General features: G+C 39.9%; 1 protein-coding gene across 4 annotated transcripts in view; it reads left to right on the top strand.

Annotated features, from left to right (window-relative positions):
* The window catches only part of tncb (tenascin Cb), a 65495-nt gene that overhangs the window by 21425 nt on the left and 20899 nt on the right, over positions 1-23171 (top strand). For all 4 annotated transcript variants that reach the window (XM_086313511.1, XM_086313513.1, XM_086313512.1 and 1 more), the window contains 8 exons: positions 613-2205; positions 8521-8784; positions 8867-8982; positions 9472-9625; positions 11801-12070; positions 14021-14206; positions 18025-18114; positions 19116-19379. In XM_086313511.1, coding sequence (XP_086169637.1) covers positions 613-2205; positions 8521-8784; positions 8867-8982; positions 9472-9625; positions 11801-12070; positions 14021-14206; positions 18025-18114; positions 19116-19379 — 2937 coding nt within the window. The remainder of the gene's footprint in view (positions 1-612; positions 2206-8520; positions 8785-8866; positions 8983-9471; positions 9626-11800; positions 12071-14020; positions 14207-18024; positions 18115-19115; positions 19380-23171) is intronic.

Here is a 23171-nt window from a genome sequence, read left to right as displayed (position 1 = left end):
ACATAATTGTGCAGTCCAAATTCAGTTTCATCCAGACAACTTATGGTTGAGTTGAATATTTAGAGCAGAAAAATATAAATAAAGTATGGTGCCTGCGCTTTGAGCTTATATCTCCTTACCAATATAACATTTTTATTTGGGGAGTGATGAGTAATTATTTCCCAGACTTCAGGTGGATGTTAGAGTGGTAGAGGGGTTAAAGAAGGAGCTGGTGATATGGGGCAACAGCAGCACTGACTTGTCAGTCATAATTACAATTTTGGTTCCAGGTTCTATACTGTATGGCCATCTGTTCATAACCATTTAGTAACCAAGTTAGTCATCAGGTATTGTTACTTTAAACAAAGGGCATATGCATTTAATTTCTTCATTAAATTAAAATGATGTTAATATTTCTTGTTTAGAAGATGATGTCAGTGTTTCTGCCATGTTTGCTGGGCAGAGGCTCCAATTACTTAGACTTCACTTTTAACACAGTAGCTTCTGTTTGTTTCATACTTTTACAAAAAATATTATTACAGGACTAAGTAAAGCAGTGCCAAACTGGAGGATGAGTAGTGCACATTTGCAATAATTTAAAAGGAAATCCTTCTCTTTTTTGCCATTTCTCAGGTGAAGTGTCCTCAAAGCCCTACTGCAACGAGCGCGGAAACTGGAGTACTGACACCTGTAGTTGCGTATGTGAGCCTGGATGGAAGGGCCCCAACTGCACTGAACCTGAGTGCCCCAGTGACTGCCAGGACCAGGGCCGCTGTGTAGATGGCAAATGTGAATGCTTTGAGGGCTTTGGCGGAGATGACTGCAGCATTGAGCTCTGCCTGCTGGACTGTGGCGACTACGGTCACTGTGTTGATGGGTCCTGCCTCTGCGAAGACGGTTTTATCGGTGAGGACTGTTCTCAGACCAACTGTCTCAACAACTGCCTGGGTCGTGGACGCTGTGTGGACGATGAGTGCATCTGCGACCATCCATGGGCGGGTTTCGACTGTTCTGAACTCATCTGTCCAAACGACTGTTATGATAGAGGACGCTGCATTAATGGTACCTGCTACTGTGAAGAGGGCTACACTGGGGAGGACTGCGGTGAGCTCACTTGTCCGGGCAACTGTAACGACCACGGGATCTGTGTGAATGGCCAATGTGTGTGTCACACTGGCTACACTGGTGAGGACTGCTCTAAGCTCACCTGCCCCAAAGACTGCAGCGAGAAAGGTCACTGCTTCAACGGGAAGTGCATCTGTGATCCCGGATTTGAAGGTGAAGATTGCTCAGTCCTCTCATGTCCTGACAACTGCAGCAACAGGGGACAGTGCATTAATGGAGAATGTGTATGCGACCTAGGATATCAAGGTGAAGACTGTAGTGAACTCTCCTGCCCCAACAATTGTCAAGACCGTGGCCACTGTGTGAATGGGCAGTGTGTTTGTGAGAAAGGTTATGCTGGTGAGGACTGTAGCATCAAGACCTGTCCTAAAGACTGCATGGGACATGGAGAGTGTGTGGACGGTGAGTGTGTATGTTTCACCGGCTTTACAGGGAAAGACTGTGGTGAGTTGACCTGCCCCAATAACTGCCTGGACCGTGGTCACTGTGTGAATGGGCAGTGCATATGCGAGAAAGGTTATGCTGGTGAGGACTGCAGCATCAAGACCTGTCCTAAAGATTGCATGGGCCGTGGAGAGTGTGTGGACGGCAAGTGTGTGTGTTTCACCGGCTTTACAGGGAAAGACTGTGGTGAGTTGACCTGCCCCAATAACTGCCTGGACCGTGGTCACTGTGTGAATGGGCAGTGCATATGCGAGAAAGGTTATGCTGGTGAGGACTGCAGCATCAAGACCTGTCCTAAAGATTGCATGGGCCGTGGAGAGTGTGTGGACGGCAAGTGTGTGTGTTTCACCGGCTTTACAGGGAAAGACTGTGGTGAGTTGACCTGCCCCAATAACTGCCTGGACCGTGGTCACTGTGTGAACGGACAGTGCGTTTGTCATAAGGGTTTCACTGGTGAGGACTGCGGTGAGAAGACATGTCCCAAGAACTGCCTAGATAGAGGCTACTGTGTAGATGGCAGCTGTGTGTGCTATGAGGGATTCACTGGTCCAGACTGCTCCATATTAACCTGCCCAGAAGACTGCCACAACCAGGGGCGCTGTGAGAATGGAGTGTGTGCCTGTGATGAAGGATTCATTGGAGAGGACTGCTCAGAGGGTAAGATAGTTTATATATACTTTCTAATAAAATCATTACCTACACGAATAACTTTCTACGCAACTTTACCCATGTTTAGGGTTAGGAAATGTTTTAGCTACATTCTCATCTGTTAAAATTCACCAGATCATTGGCAACACAGTCTTTGGGTAGGTGTTGGATTTTGTTTTGATCAAACGATTAACAAGTAGTCCATCTGCACCTAATGGACAAAGGTCACTCTTTTGAGGATGTCAATGTTCACATTATGGAAAGAGAAGACAGATAGTTTGAAAGAGGAGTCAAAGAAGCCATCTATGTCCACTGTGAACGACCATCTTTGAACAGAGGGCGGGGCTTACGACACAAACTGTCTGCCATCTATAATCCAGTTTTGAGATCCCTTCTCAGACACCTTAATGCCCACTCACATCCTGGGCCAATTAACCTCAATAAATCACATGATAGGGTGGGGCTAGATTTTACAGTGGGTTAACCCAGAACCTTGGCTGATTGTGACCTACACCCATTTTCACACCTTGGTTCATGTGATTAGGTAGAGGATCAATAGGGGGTCCATGACCCACTTGGGGACACTCCCATAGGGCTTAAAATCTGGGACTCTCCACCAATTGCCCTTAAAACTGAAGAAGCTTCTTGGATGAAATGTCTCCAAGGAAACTTAAAGGAGTCCAGACACTTTTCTTTCCAAGCTCCTTAGACAATAGGTAGTTTACTTAAATAAAGACTCCTTATGTAATATTACAGAAACTTTAGCATTAAAATACACTTAAATAAGGTTTTTTAGTCTGTTGGTAGTGTGTGCCAAGAGTTCAATTTTATTTATATAGCGCCAAATCACTATAACAGTCGCCTCAAGGCACTTTATCTTGTAAGCTACAATAATACATACAGAGAAAAACCCAACAATCATATGACCCCCTATGAGTAGAGCTGGGCGATAGAACGATAACGATATGTATCGCGATATAACTTTTACTCGATAGAGAAATTAAACTATCGCGATAGACCTTGCCGCTCTTGTCCTCTTTAAAAAAAAAAAAAAAAAAAGGTCAGCCAATCCAAATTAAGTAGCGCAGAGCCGAACCAATCACAGCCGCAGCGTCACGTCGCGTGACTTGTTACGTACAGCACAAGTGCCAAGCCACACATGTGTATTTGTTTGTGAAGCAGCCAGCCACCGTACCGCCCGGGTAATGGAGGAAATGAGTGTGCCGACTAGAAAAATCAACCGAGCGTGACCGAAGGTTACCAAAGAGAAAACAGATGATGGTTCCAATGCCGGAGAGATTGTCGAACGGAAGAGCCATAGAAGTTCCGTAGTGTGAAGGTATTTCGGCTATTTCAAGTCTGACAAAAAACAGAGTAGCGTGCACTGTAAATTGTGCCGAAAGCAAGTCTGGAAATACAATAAACTGGTGCATGCGTCACACTGTGCGCCACGTTATTGTTTCGGTGAAATGAATTTCTACAATACTGTTACTGTTAATTCTACTCTCTGCAGTGTTTAAATGCTCACATATACACACAGTTACTGTCCCTCCACACATACGACTCGGTTCTGCTTCTATGCCCCAGCTTTGTTTACTTTTTCCCACCGAGGCTTCTAGACTTCTGATTGGCCAACATTTCTGCACGGTTAGGAATCTAGCGCCACCTGCTGCTTTGGCATGTTCATAGCAACGTTTTCCTTCATTTCTGCCTTTATGTGTGGACGGGATTATTTTTTAAAACGAAAACGGAAAATCTCCGTTTTCAAAAATACCCGTGTACGTGTGGACGTAGCCTCAGTCTCTGACTGGAAGCGCTAATTCGTCATTCGGCTTTTGTCAGACTAAAGTAACTGTTAAAACTGTTTGAAAAGCTAAGCTATACAACAAGGAGAGATTGAGAATTTCCTTTTAGTTCTCAGTTTATTTGATACTGACAAAAGTTAGTCAATTTTGTCTGTTCTTCTGTAAAACAAACTAAGATTTATTTTTAGAATTAATATTTTGTTTCTAAGTGGAATTGACAATTTAGTAGTCTGTTTCGTTTGTTCTATTTTGAAACTTAAACGCTTTAGCGGCTGCCTTTTGTGTAGTTTGCAATATTTGCCTTTATTTATCTGAAAAAGTCTCATGTTCCTTAAGTACATCTACCCTGTTGAACTTCATCCATCCATTCGCGTCCGCTTAATGGATGAACTTATTATGGGAAATAAATATTTAAATAAAAACAAGCTGCTGATTATTTCACATTTTACTTGTGAGCAACGGCACATTTAAATCTTACAAATATAGTTATTTGGCTTATATCGTGATAGATATCGTTATCGCCTGAAATGAAAAAAACATATCGTGATATGAAAAAATCTTATATCGCCCAGTTCTACCTATGAGCAAACACTTTGGCGACAGTGGGAAGGAAAAACTCCCTTTTAACAGGAAGAAACCTCCAGCAGAACCAGGCCAAGGGAGAGGTGGGGCCATCTGCCGTGACCGGTTGAGGAGAGAGAGGGAAGACTGGCTAAAACAGCAGCTTTAAGTTATGGTGGCTTAAATTGTTTTAATTAATAAGAGGAACCTTTACAACAAAAAAAGTTTAAGAGTTGTAAATTTGTTTCATTTCTTGTGTGGGCAAGACCTAAAATGTGCATTTTCTACATTTATAATTTTTTATTAGATTGGATTATGTAGTGCTGACTAGGCAAGAAGCTGACACTAGGTAAATATTTATCTTATCTGAATTTATTTTTAGCCAAATATGCCAAATAAGTGAAATGTTAAACTTTTAGCCATTTGACTTGTGACAGTATAAATTCACATGTATCTAAACAATTCTAGACATTTGATTGAATTGGTTTATTTGTAAAAGCAATCACCAGTACCAAAGTAATTTACTGTGACTGGGAGTAACATACCAGATTCTTTGTTATAGATCCTGGTTCTGCCGGAGGTTTCTTCCTGTTAAAAGGGAGTTTTTCCTTCCCACTGTCGCCAAAGTGCTTGTTCATAGGGGGTCATATGATTGTTGGGTTTTTCTTCGTATGTATTATTGTGCGATCTACTGTGCCATATAAAGCACCTTGAGGCGACTGTTGTTGCGATTTGGCGCTATATAAATAAAATTGAATTGAGGTTTCTAAGGCAATTTTTGCCCTTAGGACTAGGGATGGGTATCGATAAGATTTTCACGATTCTGATTCCATTTTCGATTCTGTTTAACGATTCGATTCTTTATCGATTCTCTTATCGATTCTTTTTAAAGAAGGAGAACACTAAGGTCGATTAGCTTAGAACTTTGTTTTATATCTTCTCTTTGAACAAGATAGAAATTTAGGAGCAACATGGCCTTACAAACCCAACAGTGAGATCTTAAAAGATCCACAGCCTACGGCTCTTCAATGGGGTGTCACAGGGTCCCCAGGAAAAAAAAATTGTAAATGTAAAATAATAAAATAAATATTCTTCTGTAGCAATAACAAAGTATAACATAAATTATTCTGTAGCAATTACACAAGAATATCCAGTAATGTCCCTGCCAACATTAAACACATTCACTTACCGAAAATCGGGGGCATCTGCTGTGGCAAATGGGTGCAAGCCTTTTACCACAAACTTAGTCACTGCTCGGTGACATTCGTCTATCCTGGCCTGAAAGGAGACGCTACCGGTAGACTGCAGCGAGAACTGCCAGCATCTGAGCCAGCCAGACTCTGTCTGTCTCTCTCATCATGGTCACCTAAATGCAGCGCACAGTAATGGCAGGTTTTGTAATAAGGTAGATCATGCTAACATAATATGCACTGTTAGTTGATTATTTACCTGCCGCATTAACGGGAGAGGACGTGCAAACGTTACCGCTGCTGCTGGGTTGAGATTCACGAGTCTGGAGCGGAATTAAAAACACGACATTCATTTAAGGTCATTGTGTGTTTTGTGAGCAAATGCATTTGCATATTCGTAGTATTTCCCCCCTTAAATGAATTATCTACTTTGCAAATATTGCAAGTTGTCATCCGTTCTCGTAAAGTATAACCAAACTTTTGAGTGTTTAAGCCTGCCAGGTTTACCTGCCAGGTAAATGACGCTCCGCAACGTGGTGACGTCATTCGGGGCGACTGGAATCGATAAGGGAATCGTTTGCAAAAATGGCAAACAATTCCAAGGAATTGAAACAGTGGGAACCGGTTCTCAACAAGAACCGGGTTTCGATACCCATCCCTACTTAGGACAAAGCCTTGTTATGTTTTAATCACTGTTTTACATTGGCAAGTATGTCATTTTCGATTTGTGGATGATGATTTCTCATTACAACCAACTTACCTAACTTTTCCCAAGCTAATATAAAGTCACATGGAAAAATGTTTAAATGCGGTTTTGGAAGCTGCTGGTTAAAAATCAGCTCTTTAGTGGTGAAGCTTGAATTTGCACAGAGACAGTATTTAAAGTTCTAAAGAGCTCTGGTTACACCACAACTTACATTATCGCAAAATAGGCAGCAAGCTTGTATATTTGAATTCAATAATGCTATAAATTAAAATAATGAAATACCATAATAACCCTAACCATTGGATGGAAAAAAGTTTTTCTGACAAGGACCAAAAGCTATTTCTTTTTTCTCCAAAGCAGTCCTTTTTGCCTGTCTCCAAAACATAGAGGGCTAGTATTTGAATTTTTTCAGATTTGGGAAACAAAAAAGGAAAAATGTACAAGAACTGTAAGAGTGAAATACACAATACCCTGTGTGAAAAGTAAAAAAGAAAGAGGAGAAAGAGAGGTATGAGGAAAACGTATCAACTGTATGCTGGTGTTACCTTTTACTTATGTTCATCTGTTTAGGCCAGGCAGTAAATACTTTAATAAAAACTTCCTAAGTTTCATGTTTAGAATAAAACTTTTTAAAAAGTAACAAAAAACAAGCTTTTATTAAGGTGAGGCTGAAAGTCCAAAATCAGGGGAAAACAAAATGCATAAAGCCAAAATGGAACAAATCAGGGATAACACAGGCAGATAAACAGTACAACACAACAAAGGACTAAGGCATACAAATGACTTAAATACACACAGAGTTAAGGAAAGAAATGGAAAACACCAGAGTATACAGCAGAAAGTAATTAGGGACATCAAGACAAGGGAATCAAAACTAAATACAACAAACACGAGTGAAGAGAATATCAAAATAAAACAGGAAGTAACTAAACTATGGAACATCTAACACCATGACAAAGACTTAACAACAAGACACAGGGAAGACAGGAGAGGCGGGATGACTGAAACTTAGTAAATAACTTAGAAATAATAACAATTCTTGTGGATTACAAAATAGGCATAACTAAAACTGAAAAACCTCAGAATGGAATCATGGAAATAAAAACAAGAATACAAACTCTGCAAAATCCAAAGGTGAAGCATTCCAAGAATGTAAAGCTCACTCTCTGGGCATTATTTACTTATAATGGAACAGTATTGTATTTTGTATATATTCATTTTGTTTTCTTTGTTCTTTTTAAAACTACGTTAATAACTTGTAGTGCAGTAGAACATAATTAAGGGTAGCAGATAATGGATATTTACTTTGATTACATACACACTATGGAGAAGAAGGCAATAGATAACAGGTATTCATTAGCTAATACCTAGGCATGAATAACTTGAGCTTATTATATAATATTATACTACAGAATATTTTTAACTGACTAGCCAACTAATTCTCTGATCCCCAGCATCCCCGCTAGGTTTGGGTTTTGTTTCAAATGCTACATAGGTACATTTAAAAAAAACTAGAACATGGTGTATCAAATGAAGTGTCACATTATGGTGGTAATATATACATTACCCAAACCAAACTAAGCTCTAGGTGAAACGGTAGATGGACTGGTTCTTATATAGCGCCTTTTAGCTTACTGGAGTAGTCAAAGCACTCTATACAACATCCTTATTTGCCAATTCATACAACCTTTTTCTACACCTTGCTATCTAACACTTACCCACATTTATCCTCTGATGAACATACTGGAGAGAAACTTGGGATTGAGTATCTTGCCCAGGGATACATAGGCATGCAGACTGGAGCAGCCAGGGATCCTACCACCTTCCAATTAGTAGATGACCTTTTCTACCTCTGAGCTACAGCCACTCCGCTGTGAGCCACCAGTATCCACGTGGATATAAAGAGGTTAAAGTTATTCGTTCCACAGAGCACTTTACACTGTGTTTGTCACACCCACAAATAGCATGGCAGACAGTGAGGAGTAACATAACAAAAAGACTTTGGAGGTCAGCATGTTTTCAGCATTGATGCAGATCAGTGATTTTCAATGTTTCTCTGCAGTGTCGCCACCTAAGGACCTGACAGTGGTGGAGGTCACCCCAGAGACAGTAGACGTATCCTGGGAAAATGAGATGCGTGTGACAGAATACCTAATCACCTATGTGCCCACGGCCTCTGGAGGCTTAGAGTTGGACATGAGGGTACCTGGGGACCACAAGAAGGCCACTATTAGGGAGCTTGAGCCTGGAGTGGAATACCTGATCAGTGTCTATGCTGTGCTCAGCAATAAGAGGAGTGTTCCCGTCACTGCTAGGGTGGCAACATGTAAGTGTAAGATTCTAAATGCATATTTTAGTATAAATGTAGATGAAAAATTGTAAGAGTGTTATCATATTTCCCCTCACAGATCTTCCTGAGCCTGAGGGTCTCAAGTTCAAGTCAGTGCGGGATACTTCTGTGGAGGTGCAGTGGGATCCATTGGACATTGCTTTCGATGGCTGGAACCTCATCTTCAGAAACACGGTTAGTTCTGCTACCTGACCTCATGTGTTCCACGTAGTAGTTAAGCAATTATTTATACTTTCCACCAGGGGAAACCAATCATTAAGTGCATTAATGTGCATATTTGAGGATGGAGTTTAGAATCTTCCTCAAAAATGCTATAGCCACGCCAGAAGACAAAAACACAGCAGTTAAAACTGTGAGCAAGTCCTGACAGCTCCAGTGACCATAAAGCACAGAGTGAATGTCTCTGTTTAACACTTTATTTTCCTTTTAGAGGAAAATAAAACCTTTCCAAACAGGGCTACTTGGACTTGTTCAATACTATTAAACCAAATTCCCTGTCAACTCTTAAATTCAGTTGCCACCCAGAATGCTTTTATGTATGATCGGACTGGTTTATTTTCCCCTCTTTCGCTTTACGCATGATGCCAGGACAAGTCTTTGTAGTGGGTGCTGATTGGTGGGGGTTTTTGTTGTTGTTGTTTTTTTTTTTGTTGGTGCTGGCAGAAAGAGGAAGACGGTGAGATTCTGAACTCCCTGGGCCGACCGGAGACCACCTTTGAGCAATCGGGCCTGGGTCCAGGCCAGGAGTACGAGGTCAAACTGGAGGTGGTGAAGAACAACAAACGTGGACCGCCAGCCTCCAAGAATGTCGTCACAAGTGAGTCTCCACATTTATACTGGCTGATTTGTTTTTTTATTTTATAACAGCATCCTCTATGTATTTAAAAAAAGAAAAGCATTAACCATTAACCATACTGAACAGACCCTAACCTCTATATTTATGGTCTTGCTTTTTAAACATGTGCACATATAGCATACATTACTTTTGTCATTCATATCATATCAGGATTTTCTGAAGCCAATTGGCATAAAAAAGATTTATCTCAGCTGAAAGATGTTTATGTATTTTAATTTCTAAATACTTTTTGTATTTTAAGCCTGGGCAATTTTTTTAACATTTAGTCCTAAAAAAACACAGACAGTGTCATATACAGAAATAGGAATCACAATTGTCATTTATAGTTGTCATAGTTAAATGCAAGTTGTTACTTTTCAATATACGTTCATTTGTTCCTGGGTTATCTGTCGTGTAGTCAGAATATACTGGAAATACCCTGACATGTCAGCATCAAGTGGTTTGCTCATTCGATAGCATTACACTGCTGTGGTTTAGTACGGGCAGTAAAATGTGATATGGATTTTCAGATGTCTGCTTTATTGACTTTATCTAGCTAAAAGCCCAAAAGGCTTCTACCACTCTGAAGGGTTCAGGCCTGAGGATCATGTAAAATGAGGAAACAGGGTTTTAACTGTAACTTCATCAGCAGCAACCAACAGTGAGTTTTAAGGTGTCCTGACTGGGGAATATGGGGAACATTTTTATGTGCATAAGAAGGGAAAAAACACCTAAAACTGGCACTTCTCGTTATTTAACTTCAGCTGCTGCAAATGAATTTTACTTCAGACCTGGATGTATCTGGTTTCACTGGGTAAATAGAGAATGCAGATTTCACTGTTATCACTGTTATCTAACAGTACCGAGTTTAAAAAAAACAAAAAAACAAAAAACAAAAGGCAACAGAAACATCAAATGTTAAATATTGTGTATCAATACTTTCTGTATAACAGTGTACAAATGTATGAAAATCAGGTCAGATCTTCCAACTTCCAAAAACAGTATTGTTCTTTGAGGTACGTACGTGGAGCCTCCTATGGGTTAGCCTATGTGCTTCATTTTGTGCTACCATTAAGATATAAGCCCAGATAGGCATTTTATACCCTTAGAAGAGAGTAAAATACTGTAGCTGTTTCTCTGTGTTTACATTTTCTGTATAAACACCTTGTTGAAGGGGGGGCAGGTATAGCCCCTCACCCTATCAGAGCTGAGATGGGCTCCTGGGACCTTGAACAGGATAACTGGTGAAGTAAATAAATGAATGAATGAATACATTTCTGCATATGACATTTTTTTCAACTGATATATTTAAAAAGCTTTTTGACACACACACACACATACACACACATACAATATAAAATGTAATGCATGTTTTATATGTCTTACATTTTCTTAAGCATACATGTGTTAAACACCACATGGATTATGAGGTCTGGTGTTCTTCTTGTCATTCAGGCTCTCTTAATGTCTCCCATTATGCCAGCTTGCAGGCCATACTCTGGGATTTGCATGCTGAAGGGCTAATTGTATGAAGTGTATCGCTCAGCTCTCCCCTCTCTGTTTCCCCTTCCTACCTAACCCACCATGTGTAGGAGGCACCAGTCAGTCAAGCAGTCAGACTCAGAGGGCAGCTGCCTCCCAGAAGAATAGTACCATGACACTCAAACGACACTTTCACAGTCTCCTTAGAAGACAAATCAGTATTAAGCTCAAATGCAGATTTTTCATTTTATCAGCCCCACACAGCGGCTTGACTTTCCTAAACTTGCTTACGTGTGACAAATCAATTTGAGCAGCAGTGAAAAGGCACCCTTCATGGAGCTGGGAATTGATAGTTTGAATAAACTATTAATGCAAACAGGCTGACACATTTTCAGCACCTGCATTACTGAAATGATGATATCCCTCTTTTCAAGGTCTGTGGTCAGCAACTTATGAATAGGCAAGATATGACCGGCATGAAAAATTTCTTTTTCTGCTCATACACAAATTCTTGCTGAACACAAATGCTGTTTTTACATTTTAACTCAGGAAAATGTCAGGTGATTCAAGTTAGGACATCGTCCAAGTTGTTATACCTCATATGTGGCACCTAATACCTCATATGTGGCACACAGCAACTGAGTTTTGCTAATGACATCGTTACCTCTTCTTCAGTGATCGATGGCCCAAGCCAGGTGAATGTTCGTGATGTGACTGACACCACTGCGCTGGTGACCTGGTTCCAGCCCGTGGCTGAGGTGGATGGGGTCACCATCTCCTACGGACCTAGCTTGAACTCCGCCGATCGCACTTTGGTGGAGCTGACCTCTGCTGACACCCAGTACCATCTGGGAAACCTCACCCCTGACACAGAGTACGAGGTGTCTCTGACAGCGCGGCGGGGAGAAGGGACCAGCATTCCCATCTACGAGTCCTTCCTTACAGGTAACACCTGTCATTATTTGGTTTGATGCCCCTCCCCCTCCAGGTAGACTTCAGTATTGAATACTCTGTGTGCGCCTATAACACAAAAATAATTCTTGTTCGTGAATTAGTACAGCAGTTCTTCATTTTGTCAGAAAGAATGTTTACCAAAAATAACATGGAGGGAGCTTCGTATTGTTGTAGGCATACAGTTTTAAAGAATTACAACTGCCCATTGCATTAACAATTATTATTAACAGCTTTACCAGAAAAAAACTTCCTTTGTGTTTTCCACTCTCTGACATCACCTCCTGAAAGATTTGACAATTTTTCCAAGTGAAATCCCTTGTTTTTTATGATGCATTAATTTTTTTTAAATTTGCATGTGCTGCCCAGAACATTTCCTTACATCATAACCAAAGAGATCAGCAGGCTGCTGAAGCCACTCTTCCAGTTTTGGTGGTTACAGATCCTGATGCTCCTATTACCACTGGGATCACTTTGGACTTTACCTTCTACATCTGCTCCAGTTGCTTCCTCAGGCCCTGGTACTTCTTTATTTTTCCATCCTCCTTCTTCCTGATGTTGCTCCCTGCTTGGATTCCCACATTCATCACAACTGCAGTCTCCTGCCCCTTGTCAACTCACCACTATGTCTTTCTGGAATTTAAAGTCCCATGGGACCTTATCCCAGTTGCCTGAGAACAACAGGACTTGGGAAATTTTAACCGATATGTAACACAGATGTTTCTGAACACTATCCCAGCCACTTGGTTGTGCCTCTCAGTATATGTATACACTGTCCCAGCTTGTATCTTATGTCTTGCTACTATGTGCTGGAAAGTCTCTGGGGCACTTTTGTACAGCCTGCAACTTGGACTGTGTTGGCTGTGGTAGACTCCTGCCTGCATCTGGTGCCTAGAGCTTGTGCTTGCGTCATCTATGCTCAGGAGGTGGCGGATGGCCGTTCTACTCCTGAATCCATATCTGTATCTGCTCTATGTGATATGATAGCTTAGCAGGCTTAGGCCTTTGCAAAACAGCAATGGTGACAGTGTATCACCATTGGATATTCCAAACTTAATAATGCCTCTGACTTAGTCTCCAATGTTGTCTTTCACAATTCCATTGAGTTCCCGATGAAAGTTACCACTGCACTATTAGAATTGTACAGTATACAACACTCTAATATCAATGTGATTCTTTCTTGTAGCCGATCCATCCATGGATGAATCATTTCATTGCAGAATTGAGGGAACAGTAAAACAGTAAAGGCTGATTTCAAAATGATCAGTATCTATCGTATGTTGGTCCCTGTCCAGACTTTCAAAGTTTAAAGATGACCCTACCTGCTAGATATGCTAGTTTTTTTTCTTTTTTTTTTGGAATGCATAAATGTTAAAAAGGAACATAAAATTGTTATTCTGACACATTAGGGTTATCGCTGATGATGATTTAGACCTCAGTTAATGCATGAAATCTGCTATTATCCATTATATATTACTGCTATTTTATACTATGATGATAAAATAATTATATGTGTGGCTTCTACCAGTACTGACATTAACCTAAAATTGTACAAAAAAGATTAACGATATATGCAAGAGAACCAGGACCAAGAATGTGGAATGCACTGCTACTCCTAATAAGTCTTACAGTACATGTGGTGCACAACATATCATTTGTCTTAATGCATGGAATAGAGAATTCTGCTCAACTAGCCTAATGGATCTATATAATGTGCCTACTATTGTAAAAAAAAAAAAAAATACCATACAATAAAGCTATAATTCAACAAAAATGTCTTCAAGGCACTTTACCTTTAAATATTAGTGAGAAAGCCCCAACAATCACTTGAGGTTTTGGTGTAAAGGGAACTTCTTGTTTTTCCTTTATTCATAAATGAGAAATCCATTTACGTTTAGGTCAGGGTAAGGTTACATTTATCTAAAGTATATTTCTGCATTGTAGACCTGGACGCCCCCAGAGACCTGCAGACAGTAGAGCTGACAGACGAGAGCATCACTCTTGAGTGGAAGAACAGCCGTGCTCAGGTCGACAACTACCGCATCAAGTATGGACCTCTGTCTGGTGGAGAGCACGAAGAGCTGCTGTTTCCCCCAGGACCTAAGGACTCCACTCAGGCCAAGATCACTGGTTCTGTATCACAAACAAACATCTATCCAAATAACATACTGCTGTTCAAAAATAAATCTATATTAGCTGTATTATATTAGATGTCTATGTAGCTTATAAAGGCTTAACAAAGAACAGTTAATTGGAAAATGGTAGCATGACAGATTTTTGTGGAATTTCTGTAAATTTTTATCTGCTTATAATTAATGTGCAAAATGTTAGGAAATTATTAATAAACCATTTTATTGGTATGGATAAAGAATAATTATAGTGATTAGCTATATATAAGCCTACCTACCTTGTTCTTCCTGTTTCGTTATGCCCATAAACTGTTTATGCATGACCACTGGTTTGTCAACTTGGATTTTCAAGCCTTTAGCGTTGTTGCCCGTACCATGTTGGCATTGTGAACCAAAGGTAGCAATATATGGGTGGGAAGGTTGAGTGGTAAGTTAGCAGCTAGTGCTAGCAAGCTTGGTTAGCAAACTGCATCGGTAAGGGTAGTGCATTAAGGACAGGATGTGATTCAGGTGCAGCTCAATGACTCTACTTACATGAGGTGGAAGCCAGCAGAAAGCTGGTGTTCACCATATTATTCAACTAATTTATATGCACTTGTTTCATTTCAGCTTAGTGTGGGATTCTCTGCTGTGTTTTACATGTAACACCTCTTTATGTACACAGAGTGGAAAAGACATGTGAACATTACGCAACTGCAGTACAAGCCTCCCAACAAGTGTATATCTAAGCCCAACATATCAGGTCTGTTTTTTAACATTCACAACTAAAGAGAGGCCAGCAGGGAAATGTGCTGTCATATGCTCAGTTAAAGCATGATTCAAAGACAAGCTTCCTACACATCAGTTAAAAAAAACACAAGGGAATTTGGAAAGGTCCTGACAGCTGAGTAGATGACATTTGCAGAAAAGTAAAAGGTTTATAATATAACACAGTGATAGTGATTTATTAGTCATTATTGCAGATTTGATATAGTAGTTAATTACAGCTGAAAGGATAGATTATACAGCTGTCCTGAAAATGACTTATAAAGGATCATTTGTTATGTTAGGTTGTTAATGCACCATTAACAAAGTTTTGATACCCTTTGTTTGACTTAAAATTGGTTATTTTTCTCAGAAACTATCAACCTCAGTTGATAGTAAAGCTCTCAGTACCTTAGTGCTATCATATACTCAGTGGGCACTTTTTTCCATACACCTCAGCAGGAACATGCAGTTGCACATGTACATATGCCCACAACTAGCTGCTGTAGTTGAAACAGAGCATCTGAATGGGGAAGAAAGATGACTGAAGAGACTTTAAATGTGACATGATTGTTGGTGCTAGATGGGGTGATCTGAGTATTTCAGAAACAGCTGATCTGCTGGGATTTTCCCACAAAATGATCTTTAGGTGTGTGGGCCACTGAGTCATAGCCCCTCTGGGTGGAAATGCCTTGATGATGCCAGGGGTCAGAGAAAAATGACCCGCACAGCTTTGAGCTGACAAAAGTTACCCAAATAAACCACTCATCCTCTAAGTATGAAAATACAAATCCATACCACATTGTATCACTGGGTCAAGTTAGTGGTGATGTGTGGTTTCTTAGCACAATTTGGATCTCTTAGTACCAATTAAGCCATAAAATACTTGCGTGTTGTTGCTGACCAATAGTGGCTATGCCTTACGTCACAGAGCAGGTTTTCTATCGGTTAGAAGATTATTGGATTGATACCTAACTACTCCAGTCAACATGCTGAATATCCATTTATTCTTCTGTTTGCATCCATCGGACTATGAGAGTGTGTGCAAAGATAAAAGATAAAGACAAAAGTACTGTGAAAGTGTGTGTGACAGAGGGACTAAGTCTTACAGTAGAAAGTGTTGTATGACTTTAGCTATTTATTCATTTATGACCATAGAGTTCCCATTTTCTCACGGTTGCTGCCAGCAAGATAACACAAATCCTCTCAAACTTGTTTCTTGAACATGACAATAAGTTCACTTCACTCAAACGGGCTCCATTGTCACCAAATGTCATTTCAATAGAGCTGGGATGTGGCGGAAAGGGAACTCCTTATCATAGATGTGCAGCCAACAACTAGGTGATGATGTCATGAAAGTATTTTTCCAAAATCTCTGAAGAATCTTTCCAGCGCTTTGTTAAATCGGTGCCATGAAGAATTGAGGTACTTCTGAAGGCCAGCTGTGTATAGCAAGGTGTACCTGTGAGTGTTTAATACTCACCAGGTCACAAGTGACCCATTTAGGGTTAGCAGTAGGGTTTGGGTTAAGTTCATGTCCACCCCTTTTTCTAAAAATTTCACCTATTTGAAAGAGCCAAAAAAAAAAAAAGACAGTTAAATACAAAATCTGTAACTCTGTATCAAAATCACTGTAAGTTTCATTCTAGTTTCTTAAAAGTACATGTATAACTTGGAGTACAAAACCTAATCCTTATTCCTAAACCATGCTGAAAGAGGGAAAACGAGCCATTAACAAAGCCATGACTTACAGTGATTGTTCCTTAGTTATGGAGAAGGCATCATGGACTTTTCCACAACACATTAACCCAGATGATATCTTTAATATCTTATATAACTGCTATATCAAGAGAATAAGTAAATCTTTGTTAACCTGTACTAAAGGTTTTGTCTAATCAGGGATTTTGTAGTTACTTCTTGCCAGTTGTTTCACTCAGCTGTTTTCAGGGTTTGTTTTGCTGCTTTGTGATCATCTTGGCTCATTAGTATTATGCATCCAAATGGCACAGCTGAAAGGCCCCTGTGGAAAACTAAATGATACAGTGTGAAGTGTTTATTTTCCAAATTCATGGGACAAGCGTTTGTGGGACTCTGTGTTAAATGGCTAGAGTTATTTTCAGCCTGCTCATTTTCCAAGACAGGTTCTCTTTGTTTTGTTTTGTGAAATGTTTGCTTGTCTACAAAAGACCCACTTTATTAGAAAATCACCCAGGAGGGGCTTGGCATTGAGACATTAATTGGAAAACATTGCCGCTTGTTTCGCTGGGAGACTTTGCTCAGACAAGAATAGCAGGCACGTTTTTCATCTCTCTGCATTGCTGACATTAAAAAGCTATGCTTTGAGGCAGATGAGTTTTGTTTTTATTGTTTGTTTGTTTGTTTGTTTCTACACTGTGCATTCAGCATGGTAGGATTAGAAACCATGAGAAAAAAGACCCTCAAAACAAGCTCGTAGTGTCTTTGTCTGGCCACATTCTTTGTCCTTGGGAGGCCCGGCTCATGAAAATAAAGCACTGTGTCCTTTCAGCTGACGCCCCCCTCTGCTCCACACACACCTCAGCACTTCTTTCACACACTTATTATCTGTAATTGCCTTCACGCTCGTGATTTTATTGATAATGAGTTTCCTGGGCATTAGGTGTAATTTCATGCTGTAAGGCTCTGTGTGCGATGACCTCTGTGGGAGTTAATAAAGGCGATCAGGCCCAGAGAGGGCTTAATTGTAGAGACTAAAGGGCCTCTGGAGCCTGCTATATCATAGCAAGTAGTGTTTCTGCTCCGCAACAAGGGCCCTATAGATCCATCAATGCAAATATAACACTGATGTTCTGCAGCGAGTGCAGGCTTACCATGAAATGCAATTAGGCTGCAATCTATTGTGCAATAAAGCCACAAGAGAGTGTTTTTTTGTGCATTTGCCATAGGCATTGGAGCCATTAGCTGAAACAGCTGGCCACTTGACTACAGAGGCTCCCCGTCGTTCATTTGTTGACACCTCAGTGGATGTGAACACGCAAAACATGACATAGCTTTTTATTTCCGTATCAGTGTTTTTAATGTTACCCTGTTCTGTAGGCCTGAGACCCGGCACGGAGTATGGGATGGGTGTGACGGCAGTGAAAGATGAGAGGGAGAGTCTGCCCACGACGGCCAATGCTGTGACCGGTGAGATGCTGACACTGACACACTGTTTTTAATAATCATGTTCTATATGTAACGGGTTTTTTTTTTCAGAGACAAGATATCCTTTTGTGATTCCTGCTACACTGATAGAATTTATATGCTAATTCTACAAATTGATATTTAAAAAGAAACATTCATTTTTTGGACAAGGCTCAAGTTTTGGTTCGAAGTTTACAGTAGTGAGAGAAGTCAGGGTGGCACCCACCACTCCTCAATATTCATATGAATGTTTTTGGCTTTATTCCCTCACGGCTGAATCGTCTGCTTTATTGTAAAATCTGCCATATCGTTACGAGACAGTCACCTTTTCTTATGCATGCTAATGTAGACAGGAGGTGCGTCCATTTTTAAAGTCTTTAGAATTGCTGAATTTTCAACAGATTTTTCAAATTGATTGACATTCATTTGCTATTTATTTGATCCTATAGACAGAATATTAGAACAGGTTTTAAAGCCAGATGGCCCACTGGGCCTAAGTTGGTCTATAGCTGTTACATTTACTAATATATCTTATTAGCACTAATCGAGAAGTTAAATCATTTGTCTTCCTAGAATTTTGTGGCCTCATGCTGGAATATCTATAAATTTCTTTTTTTCTGAATGCGACAGTTAGCAGTTAATGTTATAATGGATAGATAGTCTTACAACTTTTCTGATGGGTATCCTATAGTATAACAATAGTTTGGAGACTAAATAATCAGTGTTTCTTGACTATAATTGTGCACCAAGCTTTATTCCTTCAGAATCTATTACCTCTCGATAATTCTGCCCTCTTGTTTCACTGCTCTGATCAGTTCTTTCAAATCAGATCTAACCACGATAACATATTGCTTTGGCATGCCATCAAATGATGTTTTATTAACTAGTATAGTAGTGGACGTCAGTAAGCATCAGTAAGGCAGCAAAACAAATCTAAACAGGAAAATGCAACTGTTGAAAAAAGGCCTTCAGTGTAATACCTCCCCTCTTTCACACACCATCAGCCCTCGATGCTCCCAAAGACCTGACTGTAACAGAGATGACCGAGACTACTATGATGCTGGAGTGGAGGCGTCCCTTTGCCAAACTGGACTCCTACAGGCTGGTTTACATGTCCGCTGATGGTCACAGGGCTGAAGAAGTGATCCCGGGCAGCTCTGAAACTCACACCCTGAGGGGCCTGACACCCGGTATGCTGTATACCATCAACATCAGTGCAGAGAGGGGCCGCAGAAGCAGCGTACCTGCCACCATCTCAGCACCCACAGGTCAGCACGGCTGAACACATGTGAAAAGAGAAGTTTCTAGTGAAGCAGGAGTGGTTTGTTTGACATTATAGGTTTTCTGAATTGTCTGGCAGAAAAAAACGTAGAAAGAAAAGAAAAAAGAAAAAAGCGTCGAGAGAGGAAGCCGAGCAATCTTGATAGCTTTTCTGCTGGCATTTTTGCCAATGAGATAACATTTAACATTTTCAGATACCCAGATAAGAAATGATATGTAACCTATATTAGCATTGCCACCATCCACTCCACATTTATTATACTCTGTCTCCAAATTGTTAGCACTTGTGAACCCTGCGGTTAGTTTTGGCCAAAGCACTTCCACAACATTGCTTATAATGTAATACCGCACAAAAATAGCTTAAAATCTGAGCAGGTAAAAACAAAATGAACCTGCATACCACTAGAACTAAGTCAGCTCTTAGCTTAAGCTGAGACTTGGTCTGCATAATTCTATTGCCTGGTTTCAGCTGGCGATGCGTGACAGACTCACTGAAGTTCTTATTGACCAGAGGTTTATTTACATTTCATTATTCGTTACAGCAGCCACACTGACGCAATGAATTGAACCCATTGTTTGCTTCTCAGTTCAGTGTTTTAAACTCCTCATTCCCCCATTGATAGACTGTGGGTTTATTTTTTCTATTTTCCAAGTTTTCCTTGGATGAAAAGGCAAATAAGGTGATGGTGGCAAATTTTTCATGCTGTGGTCTGAGAGCCTCCAAGGCAAATATTTCACTGTTAAACCTTCTGGTTATGTAACAAGTGCTCATTAAATGCATAGTAACAGGCAAAAATTGATAACCTTTGAGGGAAAAGGTGAGCCATTGGAATAAATATTTTTTGATATGTTATTGGCTGCTGCACCGTGCTCTTTATGTTCACTTGTTTGTGTGGTCATGAATAGTACATATGAGTGAACCCCGGAGTATGTGCGTTGTGTATTGGTAGGTTCATGAGGCTTGGGGTGGGGTTGGGGGGTGGTTGTATGGATATGTGTGCGCCATGCACAATGTTCATTCATGTGATAATTGTTGGCGTGAGCCCCGCTCCCCTCTGGGTTTGTGCGATTTGACCACGATGAACTGTGGGTCTGTCAGATAAAAGGCCACATGCTGAGACTTCTGTTAAAACATTGTCTCTGAAATCAGCAGCCCTCTAATCCACAGCCTGGTTGATACTTTAGCCTTTATCGTATCCAAACACGTAGTGCAAACACAGATCATGCTCTTGTTGCAGGAGGGGCTCAAGGAAAGAGGAGGGGTGGAGTGAGGAGTCTGGGAACCTTACAGTCATCAAAAAGTATCAAGAATTTGATGTCAAGTCTTTCAGATAAGTGTGCAGGGAAATAGTGGCAAACCAAAATGCACCTTTCAAAATCCAAATAATTTTAGAAGCAGGATATAAAATTTAGATACTATGCAATAAAAAAAACAAAAATAGGGAAATCAGGTGCCACAGGCAAGGATTATCATAATTTAAACTAATCAGCTGACTGAGTTTGGATCACAATATCTGACTTCCGTGAATATGCGCATATTTGCACAAAGGAAAACTAAACCCACAGAGTTACCCTATAATCAGCTGTCCTGAAAGCCTTTTACAAAGTGTTGACATATTTGGATTTTGGCAGTTGCTGCAAATTCTGCCAAGAAGTCAGTTTATATGTGACTGTTTCCATCAAATTTGATTCATGGTGCATTAACAACCTAACATAATAGAACAGAAAGAGAAAGCAAAACATTGTGAATAAAGCAAGATCAATGTCCTGCATGCATTGACATGATCTGTAAGGTCTGGACACTGCCTGGTGGAGAAGTTCAACTATCATTCTTTAAATTAACACACTGAGGATGAATGAGTATCAAATGGAAGATATCCATATAAGAAGGTGATATCTTAGGGGACCATTTGATAATGTCATTGCACACATCTTCAACCGCATGAGCAGATTTTAAGGGTTCTCTCAAATTCAAGAGAAAAAAAAGACATTCCCATCACCTCTATAGTAGACTTTAACTAGACCTTTAAGATTTAATACATATAGAGTAGAAGTGCTATAACAGCATCTCTGTAGGACTTGCTGTGGCCATTGCTACATTCTTATGTAGGGAAGAAACATAAAATGCAAAACAAGACAAACAAGCTTAAAAGAGATTTTTGTAAAGGCTTGTTTTATATGTTGAAAATTGAAATTTCATTCATCTCAATTTAAAGCAGCACAAACACTAAAATCTTAGAGTCACGCTTTGCTAAACCAAATATTGAAATCGCGGCTAGATCTCACTGAGTTAATGGGAAAGTTTTTTTCCCCTTCTGTTTGTTTTAAGTTAAATAGTATTTTTTTGCCCTGTTAAAGACAAAGCGTACGTTTAAGTTTAGAAGCTAGCTAAAAAGAAATTTATTTTTAGCTAACTATAGTAAATATATAGTTAGTTAGGCTAACTAATAAGATTAGAGATCAACTTTAGAGCCTGGGCGAAGAGAAATATCGGTGAGCCTGGGCTGAATCACTGAACAGGACCTTTATATGCTACTTGCCTGGCATTTAAAGGTTTGGGCCCTATGAAGAGTTAAACGTGTGTTTGGTGAGTATCTGGTGTTAGCTTTTGTGAAACCATGGTGTCTCCATCTAAATACAGACTTTTGGTCCTTTTATCAACACCAAGGAATCCATGTGCCAGACACAGCTAAACTAATCGACTAACTGCTATGACATTTTAACACATTAACTAACATTAAGACAGCCATGAAATTTATAAAAGATGGATGCAGCCACAGTGATGTTACCTGTTGGTTTGTAAGGTCCTGTTTTTGAAGATTTGGCCTGACAGTTTTGGCCTTTGACATCATAGCTTTTTTTTTAAACCTGACATCACAAGCAAGGGACAGATCTGACTGGGACTTTCCATGGACAGTGCATGCAGCACACCTAGAAAATCACATGGCAGGTGAGGCCTAAAGAAAACCCTGCCTTCAAGTTTCTTCTGGTTTGTACCATAATTGACAAAATAGGCATCATGTTGTATTTAATAATTGTTAGGTAGGGGGCTGGATTTTAGTACCTTGCATTTTATTATTAGACCTTGAAGGTATGTCCATCTTTTATATAAAGTCCATGGTGAGGGCCAGTTAAGCTTTTTTCTTTCTTTTTAACCTCAGATGAATTGTGACTAAGTGAAAAGCTAATGTTCACTTCTTGGTTTTCCTACATTAACTCCTCTGCTTTCACATTCAAAAGCAATACACAAGCATTTCTGTAATGGTTTATATAGCACCGCAATGCAACCGAAGCTTATGTGGTCATAGGGATATTTCCAAGGGTTTTACTGATTTACAGTGTATGGTTTTGTTTTTCTATATATTTATCATCTATTATTTAACAGAGTCGACAAATTCCAAAATTATATCTACTTACAATTATAGATGTGCGGCCCTATGCTTCACCAGGAGTCTACAGGAAAATTGATTGACAATTATAGATGTATGTTAGAAATCACTCTCTGCTTTTCATTGCTCAATCCAGTATCACAACAAAATATGTACATATTTATATGTCCATTTCATGCTTTAGAGAGGCAAAGCGTGAAATGGACATGGTGGACCAGCATGTCGATTACATGCTTTGATGTAATTCATATGATTGCTATATAAGGAAAATTAAAGAAAAGATTAGGGTATTTCCAAAAAACAAAAGACTCAATCTCTCTTTATACTGTAGGCACAGAAAATGGTCATGCATTTTCCTTGTCAGTCTGAGCTTTCGGTAATCAATGATCA

The sequence above is a fragment of the Aulonocara sp. 'chitande type north' Nkhata Bay genome, linkage group LG12 (assembly GCF_057382095.1).
Source record: "Aulonocara sp. 'chitande type north' Nkhata Bay isolate Kocher_YH1m ecotype deep benthic linkage group LG12, A_spYH_male_GT1.1, whole genome shotgun sequence".
NCBI classification, from domain to species: domain Eukaryota; kingdom Metazoa; phylum Chordata; class Actinopteri; order Cichliformes; family Cichlidae; genus Aulonocara; species Aulonocara sp. 'chitande type north' Nkhata Bay.
Note: the sequence above shows the minus strand (reverse complement) of the source record. Positions and strands in the feature narration are given on the sequence as shown.